This window comes from Anthonomus grandis, chromosome 3, assembly GCF_022605725.1.
Source record: "Anthonomus grandis grandis chromosome 3, icAntGran1.3, whole genome shotgun sequence".
Lineage (NCBI taxonomy): Eukaryota > Metazoa > Arthropoda > Insecta > Coleoptera > Curculionidae > Anthonomus > Anthonomus grandis.
This window is the reverse complement of record NC_065548.1, coordinates 4,782,878-4,795,472: the sequence shown is the minus strand read 5'-3', so window position 1 is coordinate 4,795,472 and position 12,595 is coordinate 4,782,878. Positions and strand designations below refer to the sequence as shown.

Genomic DNA, 12,595 nt, shown 5'->3' with positions numbered 1-12,595 from the left:
CACCTTAAAAATCACTATAGAGATAAATATTTTATTACATAGATTTATTTATATACATTATTACAAGAGAAACTAATTAAAAAAATCACTGCTCGTTCGTTTTTTTTAAAGGGTAAAAGAGTTAAAGAATTAATTTTTTAGTAGTTGTGAGTCAGTAAAATTAATATTTTATTACTTACAGGCTTATAAGACAAAACAGATTTTTTATACTAGCTGTGACTAATAAATCTTTAAAAAATCACTGCTTCCTCTTTTTTTTGAATCACAAAAATTTTTTTTTAAGAATCATTGCTGAGATAAATAAGTTATCACTTACAAGTCTATAAGAAAAAAATTATTTTTTTATTGAGAACCAAAAATAAAAGAATGAATGAAAAATCATTAAAAAATCACTGTTGTGATAAATATTTGATTTTTTACCACCGTATAAGAGACAACAGATATTTTTATTAGGTGGGATTCAGAAAATAATAAAAAAATCACTGCTTTAATGTTGGGTCGTGTTGTTTTTCTAAATAAAAAAAAGAAGTTAATTCTCTGTTTTTCTGGATAAGATATGAAGAGGTTTCGCAAATAAATCCCCATGAATTAAACATTTATTATGTTACTGCCTGCTAAAGTAAATAAATAATCTTAAATACCATTTTTACAGATAAGTAAATAATACCTACTGAGATAAATAATTTATTACTTTCAAACTTATAAGAAAAAACAGTATTTTTGGTAGTTGTGGCAGTAATTATTAAAAATCACTGCTGTGATATTTTACTCGTAAAGATAGATTCTTTTTAAATCACTGTTGAGATTTATATTTTTTTACTTACAATCCTGAGATGAAGATTGAAGAAAATCACTCTTTGTAATTTATTGCATCTAAACCTAATAACAAAAATATTTTTTTTGTTGTGTATCAGGATACATTGCTGCTGATCTTTAAATGGATAACAGACATATTTTTAAAAAATCACTGTTGAGATGCTTAGTCTTTTAAGGAAAAAATAATCAATCTTGCAATAAAATTAAAAAAAAAAGATTTATTTTTTTTTTGTAATTTTAATGCAAGAATTAAATAAATTTTACTGCTACCATAACCTGACGAAAATAAATAATTTTCAATTCTCAATTTAAATTCTCTTGTGTTTTTTATGAAAAAAAAATGTTGAAAAATCACTGTTGAGATACATATTTGTTTACTTACAAGCCTATAAAAGAAAACAGATTTGTTGACTACATGTGAGTGAGAAATCATAAAAAAAATCACTATTGAGATAAATATTTTATTACGTAGAAGCCTATAAGAGACAACATATTTTTTATTGGCTATGAGTCAGAAAACAGTCAAAAATCACTGCTGTAATATGTTTTTTTTGTAATAGGTAAAAGAATAAACTCATTTTTTTTGCAATAATATGCAATGCCTTATTTATATATTGTGCCCAAATGCCTGGATTATTTTTTATGTTCTCACAAATTATATTTTACATAATGTACAGTAACTGCCTGAAATTTATGAGGAACGAGTCCGACTTCCTGGAAGATTTTAGAAATATGCCTGGAATTGACTACCAAATGCCTGGAATTAAAAATAAAAGTCACTAAATGACAGGCATTCCATTTCTCAATTCTTCCATGCATTGGTTGGCATTTCAGGGAACCGGATTCCAGGTAGCTAAAGGTATTTTACACTCATAAAAGGTGTGTGAAGACAAAGCTGCCTGAAAATTATAAGAAATGGGAGCTTCGAATACTTGGAAATTTGATTTCAACTACCTGGATTTCATAGCAAATGAACTTATTTGCCTGGCATTTGTCGATTGTCATTTTCAATACGCCAGGCACTTGAACCCATGTTTGGTTTATTACGGGCATTTGAATTACTCATTTCTTTCAGACATTTGAAGTCGTTTTTCACCAACTCTGTCCAGTTTAATGCATTTTCCAATTATAAAGAGTGTGTAAAAATGACAAATATTTCAAACAGCCTGGAAGAAGTGAAAAATGGTCAAATAATTATCTAGAATTAATAATAATGATTGGAGAAAGGTCACTAACTGCCTGAAAGGAATAAAAAATGGGTTTAACTGCCTGGAATTAGAAAGAGAAAAGTTGGACTCTTTTGTACTCTTTGAACTACCTAAAAATTATAAGACTTAGACACATAAAGTGAGTCTGGAATTATTAACAAATTGATTCGAATGTTTGGCATTTGATGACTTCTGTTCAATTCCAGGCATGTGAAATATAATAATTTCTTACAATTTCCACAGCAGAAGCCATTTTTCATTTATTTCAGAAATTTGGATTCGTTTCAGGCAGTTGAGGGTATTTTTCATAATGATATGTTCCTTAAAATATCATACTTATAACTAATGTTAACTCACTGTAAAAGGGGTTATGTTCATTCAACAGTCCATAATGTTTAGTTTTTAATGTTGTACTTTTCTTTCTTAACTTATTTTTTTTGACATAATCCAAAATGCCTGTCTTAATTTTTTATCTATGTTCATTTATTATATTTTATATAATATACAGTAAACCTCTATATAAAGATATTTAAAACCTTACAATACCATACATTATCTTAAGAATGTTTAACTTTTACGGTATTTTTCCTTTGTAATATTTAGTTTACGAATTAATATTATAATCGCAAATAATTTATTAATGTCAGTGGCGTCACAAATTTGCATTAAAAAAAACAGAAGCAGAATATCCGTCTTTCTATTTTAAAAGCATCCTTTATCGAGGCAATCGTAAAAAAGAATAAAAATATGAGCAAGAAGGAGAAAAACATCAACCAAGCAAGCGGTCGGTAATTTTCATTCTTCTTTGAATTCACCCATTTAACAATCCTGAAATATTACGCTTGATCTTATCGCTGTTTTTAATTCTTCTGAAGCCCTACGGGGGGCGCTTACGAGGCTCTTATGAGCACCAACTGAAATCTTTTTAATTCAAAATTTACAAGAAATCATTGAAATTTTAAAGAAAGTTAAAAATTTTATTGAAGGTTTCAAGGCTTTAATAAAATAATAAACACTTTTTGGGGTCATTTTACTAAACAATCCGAGCAGGTTCTCATAAGAGCCTCGCACCACCCGCAGTCGTTTTTTTTTTTTAAATTTTTTGTTTGACCATATAATCAGCGTTTAATATTCAATTTTTCGGTGAGACACGGTTGGGAATAAACCGAATTTAATACTGACAAATTATCGAGGAGGATCCGGTCATTTTTAACGTTTAATTTAATAAAAATCTTTCACACACCGTAAAACGTTTCCCGAAAAGTCAATTTTTCAACTACGTCTCGTATAAATCAACTTTATCGACGTCCTGGTGTGTTTACCGCCGAATGAAATTTACTACGGTTTTACGTTTATTGAATTTCCAGAGACGTTTGTGGAAATATGAGTGTTTTCGGGAATGTGTATTTTGACACGAAAAATAACGTTAAAAGAGTTGGTCAGAAGCCACACGATCAACCATTCATCACGTCATCTTTTATAGACGGTAATAACGTAAGCTCGTATTACGTAACTGAAGGTGTAGACGATAAATAATGCGCGGCAAAAATGATCTTATTCAATATATTCAAATTTAAATTGACAGACAGATTTTATTTACAGTGGTGCCGAATAAGAGGTGTAAGTAATAAACTAAATCAAGAGTATTTAATTCATATTTCTGGGATTGGATGTAATTATTTAATTGCATAATTTTGTTTTTTTTAATTTTTCTTATAATGTTTCTTTACAAGAAACTCTATGTAACATGTGTTTGCCTCTATTCACAGGTTTAAAAAACATCGTACATTAAATAATTGAAGAAAAATCATTAAAAAAAATTAATATTAAAAAAGGAAGTAGATAGACATTTAAAAAAAATTCAATATTTAAAAATATTTTTTTTTAAGTACATTTGTGGCGCTACTGGTTTTTATATCTAAACTATACTAATATAAGAGAATAATAATAATTTAACAAATAAAAAATTTAATTAAATATAACAGTATTAGAAATCAAGAAGTTAATTGGAAAGAAACTTTTAATTAAAATTTTAATTTTGATAAACAAAAAAAATCGTGATTACACATTTTTTTTAAATAAATATCAGACTTATATCAATTAGTTAAACACTATCAAACTTAACAAATTAACTAACTTTCATCAATTTGTAATGTTAATTAATTAAAATAGAGTCAATGCTCCAATGATAAAAATCAATTCTTATACGACCAGATTTTTTAACATTTCTTATGAAACTAAATAAAAGTTAATTAAGCACTTACTTTTACACATCTAAACTTAATTAATTAAGAAGCATTTGTAAATATTACATAACTCAAAACAGTGTTGTGATGAGAAATTCATATATAAAACGTAACATAAATTAGATTAATTAATTGGCCAATACTTATTTAAATAAATTTTAATTAATTAAAACCAGCTGAATAGAGAGAACTGTTATTTAGAATTTTAGCAAGTAAATACAATAATTAATGAATCAATTGTAAATTTTTATTAATTGAAAATCAGTGTAAATTCATGCTACAAATGTAAAATTAATTAATTTACCAATACTTGTTTTATTTAAAAAAACTGAGTAGATGGTCCCTTGAGTTTTTAAAAAATAAATTTAATTAACTAACAAAATTTCATTATTAAATATTTTTTTAACTGCATTTTTAACTAATTAAGTGCCATCTTTAAACATCTAAACTGAATGAATTAACAAATATTTACGTACTGAAAATCAGCATTTTGGCCAGAAATTCATAGTATAAAACAACTTATATAAAACTAATTAATTAAATAATAATTACGCATTTTAAATTTTAATTAATTAAAAACCAGCTTAATAGAACAAAACAGTTATTTAAAATTTTAGCAACTAAATACAATTAATTATGCAATTGCAAATTTTTATGATTCATAAAATGTAACTATTAATTTTTTAACTGTACTCTTTAATTAATTAAACGCTACCTTAGGGATGTAAAATTAACTAAATGAAAAACATATACTAATAGTAAATTTTTATTAATTGAAAATCAGTGTTTTGAATTTAAATTCATACCTACTACCAATACTTAATTAATTTAAAAAGTAGTTGATGGTCTCTTATGTTTTTAACAAATGAATTTAATTAACTAACAAAATTTTACCATTTAAAAAAATGTTATTATTAAATATTTTTTAACTGCATTTTTAATTAATTAAGCGCTACCTTTAAACATCTAAACTGAATTAATTAACAAATATTTGCGAACTGAAAATCAGCATTTTGGCCAGAAATTCATAGTATAAAACAACTTATATAAAATTAATTAATTAAATAATATTTAGACATTTTCGATTTTAGTTAATTAAAAACTGGCTTAACAGACATAAAAGTCTTTTAGATTTTAAATAAATAAATTCGATTAATTAACAAAACTTATCAACTAAAAAAAATTATCAAATACTTTTTTAACCGTATTTTTAATTAAGCTCCACTTTTCGGAATCTAAACTTAATTAATTAATAAATATTTACTAATTGTAAAGGTAAATTAATTAAAAATCAATGTTATGGCGATAAATTTATGGCATCTAAATTTTCAGTTCAGATTCAGGAAAGTCATTTAATTACAAAACTTTTACCAATCGCAAATTTTAATTAATTAATTATGTCAATTTGACCTGTAAGTTACTTTGTTTAATTAATTGTTCACTAAATTACAAGATTCGTATATTCGTGTACAACAAAAATACTGCTTTGTTAGTTCTAGATTATAAAAACTATAATTGAATTTAATTAATTAAGGAGTTTTTGCAATGTATAAAAATCATAGAGAAAAAATGCGGTGAAGTTAAACAGCCTTAAAATATTCCTAATAAATAATATAATATATAATAATAAGGTATAATGTATGATATTGTAAAATTTTCTGTTTACATACACTTTTACTGTATATTATGTAAAATAAAACAAATGAGAACATTGGAAATGAAGGCATTTATTAGGGATATTGTCAAAGAAAATAAAAGATCAATAATTGTACATTTAAATACTTGTAAAAAAAATATAAGGTAAAAAAAATTACTGTTGCATTATAGACTGTTTGGTAATAGCCAATTACTTGTAATGTTACATTTAATATATTCATGTATAAAATATAAGTTCATATTCCTAAATGAACCCGAATACCAAACTTCAATCAAATCGGACCCATAGAAAAAAAGTTTTGATAGTCACGTGACCCTAAAACTCAATATTTTAAAAATGTGTTAAAAATGAATAATTATTTCCTAAATAAACCCCAAATACCAAATTGCAATCAAATTGGACCTATAGGAAAAAGTTTTGATTGTCACGTGACTATAAAACTCAATATTTTAAAACTTTGTTAAAAATCAATAATTATTTCCTAAATCAACCCCAGATACCAAATATCAATCAACTCGGACCCATAGAAAAAAAAGTTTTGGTAGTCACGTGATCCTAAAACTCAATATTTCAAAAATTTTCAAAAAATTAATAATTATACCCTAAACCAAACCTAAATACCAAATTTCATTCAAATCGGGCAAATACCAAAAAAGTTAAAAAAAAAATTACCACATAAAATAATAATAACCATTAAATCCCGATTAGATTTTTTTCTTGTCATTAGGACCCACTGTGTTGCAATTTTTGTATAGCAAAATGCCTTGTATAGACCACTGTGTCGCATTAATATTATAATAATACACGGAAAATGCTAAAACGTCAAAACGTTGCCGAATTATCACGGCTAAAAGAGCCCGATTTGGTAAAAGATATGCACCTACTCTGATTCTCCAGAGTCTCTTGAATAATTCCATACCAATTTCAGGAAGTTCTGAGCTATTTTAAGCATTTTATCAATGAAATTAGGAAGCAAGTCCGAGCCGATTTATCCAGGTTGACGCCATGTTGTCAAAACCACCGTAAAAGTCGGCATTAAAATCGCGCGTAGACGTCAAAATCGACCATTTTCAGACGATTATTTCGGGTATAAAAAAAGGTTTTTACCTTATGATTTTTACATGGAAAAATAGTATAAGGCCTTAGGAACAGTTTAACATCAATTCTGGACCGATTCCAATCGGTTTTAGTAGTTAAATTTCGATTATAAAAAGGGTCTTTTTTCGGCGAAAATCGCCGTTTTCGTTGCCATGGAGACGCGCACTTGTTGGGTGCTAGACCACATCACTTTATACCCTGATCGTCGGGCCCGTAGGGGTACCAATATTCAGCTGACCGATTTTTTGCGACTTTTCATGGAAAATTGGTTTTTCTTGGAAAATGGTGATATTCGAAACAAAACGGTATCTAGTGGATTATAGCCAGATAAATTCGGCGCGTTTGAGGGCAAAAATGGTCTTCGTATGTGGCATAGCCATTGAGGTATTAGGCCTCAAAGTCAAAAAATAGTGTAGGGCCAAAACTGCTCTACGTAGATGATTGTAGAGTGTGTCAAAAAATTGGTTTTAAAAAAATTCTTTAAATGCTACAATTGAATGAAATCTCTAAGTGCCCCCACTAAAAAGTTATTAATATTTGAAGAAAAAAAGCGTAAAAAAGTGTATTTTCAAATGAACACTGCTCACCCTGTATAAGTGATAGCGTTAAACTTAATACACCGTTTTATTCGGAAAGGATGCAGGTTTAATTAATCCAAATGAAATTTTTTTAAATTTTGCACCATAAAAATTTTACTCAGAAAAATTTAAAAAAAATAATTTTTTAAGGTTTTTTTTATTTTTCTCCAAAAAAAACATTTTTTTTTTAAAAGTCCTTATTAAAAATTATAGTTCTCGATGAGGCGCACCTATCTTCTGTGAGTCATTATTTCCGAAAAAACACCGTTAAACCGTCAGAGGGGCTATTGCACTGTTTCTCGCACAATGCCTAAATGTGGGTTCCAGGGTTATGATTATTAGCCTTTATTAGGGCACGCAAAGAAAACGCAGCTTTATATCGTTAAACCCAGCTTTAGTATTGAAAGATAAATCAATGTCATAATTGACAACTAATTTAATCTATAACCTCAATTCAAAAAAATAAATACAAAGACAGTAATGCTCTAATACTTAAGTTATAATTATGAAATTTAAAATTATGAGAAAGAAAATAAAGTATAATTTAGCACTTAATACTTATTCAATTGTACATCTGATAATACCTCGCATATACGTATATACTCAGTTCCCAATTTCAAATCAAATCAGTGATGGTGGTTATATAAACAATTTTACTAAATTGAATTTAAAATCTGTGATTATTTCTACATATTAATTCAAAAAAAAAAAATAATCTATAAATTGCAACGAGCCGATAAATCAATACTTGAAGAAACCAAGCCAAAAAAAGAAAAGGGGCTACCTGAAATTCTGAGTCTCTCCGACTGGTAGCAGGGCCCACCTGACTGAATGGAGCTCCTTTGTTGGCAGCTATACGTTTGGGTCAAAAGAGGCAGTAGCAGATCGACCAGTTAGGATGCTTCCAGAATGTCTAGCAGGTAGTGGAAGGCAATCGGTATTAGGTGTAGCCGATTGGAAGGAATGCAGGTTCCGGAGGTGATGATCCAAGCGACTTGATGTGGTAACACGTGGAGTAGCAAGTGAGGTGGAAGCAGTAACAATAAAAATGCAGCAAAAGCAGAAGCAGAGGATAAGCAGAAGGTACAGGAAGGCCGAAGATGGAATGTGGCCTTTTCTGGGGTTTATTTAACACAACAAAAACAAGGAGCCCTATAAACTCTTAGGCCTACTTAGAAAATCAGCAATTAAGCTATCCTAGCACATACTAGTAACTACAAAAAAATTAGGCTAAGATAGGGTCTACCTTTTCACATCCGCATTAAGCGAAACTATCTGTCATACTCTAGAACCAGATAAAGAATGAATCTATTAAAAATAGGATTGTCAGTTCCCTCCAAATTTTAAGGAATGCATTTATCTGTCAAGTACCTAGGTGTTGACATGCTGGGTTTAACTACTGGGTACTATCTGGTACCAACATTGGTTTAAGTAATTTGCAACTATGGAGCAATCTATAACTTGAGGCCATGGTTTAGCAACAATAATTTACAAAAACTGACAGACCAGATTGACATTAACATTCTTATCACTATTGATCCTTATGATTTGAACAGAATAAACAAATAGTTAATGTGCTCAGTATTCATTAAAATCTAAAATAGGCCAAATTGACCTGCAAGGTAAAATCAATGCAAAATCAATGGCAGTTCTTAATTCTATTCAATCAACAAAACAATGAAACAATATCCCATATTATTATTTACTTTCCTCATCCAATAATGGTTTTCCTTGCGTTTCAGATCGGGTATGTTAGGAGGGACCATCTTAACGGTGTATCATATCTGTGTAGTATATATATTTATGTATGATTTTTAAATAAATTATTTTATGAAACTATGGTTGCGATTTACTTTATCTTGGTAAAAAAAATTAATAAATCAATTAATATATCTGTTGGAGATTAAACCTGTAACAGGGCTGGAATATCACAAACGTCTGAAACTTTGAGCGTTAAAAAAAATACTTCCCGTGTGCTAAGAATAACCAAAAACTATACAGATAAGGTACTCATTAATTCTAATCGATCTGTTAAATTTCATAATATTTAAGAAACCGTTGCGACCTGTATCGAACTCCCTTGACCAAAATCGATGAAAAAATTTTTGTTGACTTTGAGGGCGTCCTAGTCCTAAATAAAAAAACAAATAAAAATTTGTAAATAATGAAATAAAAGCCTCATATTTTCAGATTATAAAAAGGTAAACATCATTTCTTTACCCCAAATACAACCAAAGTTATAAGCACTAAATACACAATACTTAAACCAATGCATAATTTTAATAAATATAGTGTTTTATACTTTTACAGCCGATTTCTGTATACATTTTATGTAAAATTCCTTTTGTGTTTAAGTCAGTTAATTTATTATTTTAATTTAATATTAGTCTATTTTTACTTTTTATTTAATTAGCTTTTCATGATTTATCCTTATTTCTGTACATCAATTTTTTTGAAATTATCAATATATTTTATACTTTTTTAGCATATGTTTATATGAAACTTTTATTGCATATTTTTTTTAGGTTTTTCTTGTAGTATTTTTATTTAATGTTCCTTTAATACAAACTACATGTTTTTACTTATAAACCCTGGGACGTGTGTAAAGTGACTACTTTTCGTATGGTAGTAAAGTATGGTTATAAATATCGAGTTTTAAAATGTTGCTTACCTGTTATGTCACTATATTTTTGCATATGAGTGTCAACTGCTTCAAAAAATCTGAAAAGAAAGGGAAAATTTATATTAAAAATATATATATATATACAGGATGTGTAAAAATCTTACTTGCGTGCATAATAATAAAATAATTATAGATTCGTTAATTTTATCTAATAATGAATATTTATAGTAGTGTAACTTAAATACAAAAGAATAGTGTGTAATTAACACAATTTAATTTATTCATTTAAAAAGTAGTAGCCTACCATTTACTTAATTCACAATTTTTTTATTAAAAAAGTGCGTAAGAAAAATACAACATTATAACACAAATACAAAGTGCTCAAATTTCTATTAAAAAAAACAGCCCTTATACCCTGTTGTTACAGTTTTTAGATACGCTGAATATTGACTATATTCTTTCTAGGGAAAATATAGATGAATAAGTACAATTGAAAAAGGTGTTTAATTAGAGAAAATTTGTTTTAAAAAATAATTTTTTAAAAGCATAAAATAAAGTATGAGAACACAAAATATGAAACTAAAGAGATTATTTAAAAAAATGGTAAGTAAAAATTATTGAAAGGAAATGTAGAAAAACTAGGTAATTTATTAAAACTTTTTAGGTAATTTTTTTGTGCTAATTTAATTAGATCTCTAGATTCTATATTAATTTAATGAGTGGCATACTACACATCAATAATACGGTTTTCAAGACATCTCTTTCTTACCTAATACCCAGAGTATTATCAAATAAATCAAATTATTAATATGCTATTCCTCATATATATTATGTCCTGTATAAACGAATATTTTATGGGATAGCCAAAAGTCACCGGAAAACTGTCGGAAAAACAAAATCCTGGAAATTTCTGGAGCGGGTTCGATGTCCTCCCGTCCGTCCGTCCCGCTGCTGATAACTTGGAAAGTTGCAAGTTTCTATTCTGTCTGCGATTCCCGTAAACAACGTCGCAAATCAACCGGTTTGCGAATCTCTTAAAAGCGCGATTTCTTGCAATAATTTCCGAATCTGGATGGGTTAGGGATCGGGAGGAGGGATTTCCTGAAACACGTTTACCCACACAGGTATATTTATAACGGTGACGTTGTTTGGATGTTGTTCATGCCCGAGATGTTCGGTCTAAGAGATCTTTCGGAATTTATTGAGGTGTAGTAAAGTAACATGAAGTTGAGTCAAGTGTAAATTCATTAGTTGATAAAAATTACATAAATTAACTATTCCTTGAAAGGCTAATGTTTCTGTTTTGTAATATTTTTATTTTAATGTTTAATATTTATTTGTTTCGTCCATTCGTCAGTTTTCTTATTTTTTCATTTAAAATGAGAAATTAGAAATATTACAAAACATAAACTAAGCCAGAAAAATCCTATTACCAGAAGATCCAGAAAAGTTGTTCGGTGTGAAATCCTGAACAGTGCATGTCGATCCAACTAGAAATTGCTTATGCTTTACGGTTATTTAATCTTTATAAACCCAATTCAGTGTATAGCTTTAAGAAGAATCTTCTGGAATCGGCTCTTTCTTTATGAATCAATTATATATGCCTTATTTGCTAACATCATTTTTATTTACTAAAGAAATTGAGGGTAATTTTGGACCATTTTATGTAAAATCGCCATTAATTCAAAAGTAATTGACCAATTTACTTAAGGTTTTCTTACTTTGATTATCAATAGAACGCTTTAGAATCTCACTAAGTTTTGAAGTAAATTAGTCTTGATTTGAATTTTTTACGAATTTTTAAATTAGAGTGATTTTTTTGGACCACTTTAAGAAAAAACTCCATAAATCCAGAAATATTTGACCAATTTACTTATAGTTTTTATACATCATTTATCAATAGATCCGTTTATTTTAAGTGTATTATTAGAGTATTTATTAAAGTATATATTAGTAGAGTATTAAGTAAACCATAAGTAAATTGGTCAAATATTTCATAATTTATGCAGGTTTTTTCAAAAATGATCTAAAAAAATTATTGCCAGGTTTAAAAATTCAAATCAAAACTAATTTACTTGAAACTTATTGAGATTATTCTATTCGTTCTATTGATAGTCGACGTACGAAAACCATAAGTAAATTGGTCAAATATTTCATTTCTTCATATACTTTTTATTACTTTGAAACTATGAACGTTTTTCGGAAAAGGGTTCAAGAAGATTACTCTCTAGTTAAATTGATCCAAAAAAGTTACTCTCAAGTTTAAAAAATCATAAAAAATTGAAATCAACACTAATTCACCTAAAACTTACTGAAATTATAAATTGTTCTATGGATAATCGATGTGCCAAAACCTTAAGTAAATTGGT

At 27.8% G+C, this 12,595-nt stretch overlaps 1 protein-coding gene across 2 annotated transcripts in view; it reads right to left on the bottom strand.

Moving 5' to 3' along the window:
* LOC126734694 (RNA/RNP complex-1-interacting phosphatase) overlaps positions 1 to 12,595 on the bottom strand; it is a 115,089-nt gene that overhangs the window by 16,630 nt on the left and 85,864 nt on the right. For both annotated transcript variants that reach the window (XM_050438403.1, XM_050438404.1), the window contains one exon: positions 10,275 to 10,324. In XM_050438403.1, coding sequence (XP_050294360.1) covers positions 10,275 to 10,324 — 50 coding nt within the window. The remainder of the gene's footprint in view (positions 1 to 10,274; positions 10,325 to 12,595) is intronic.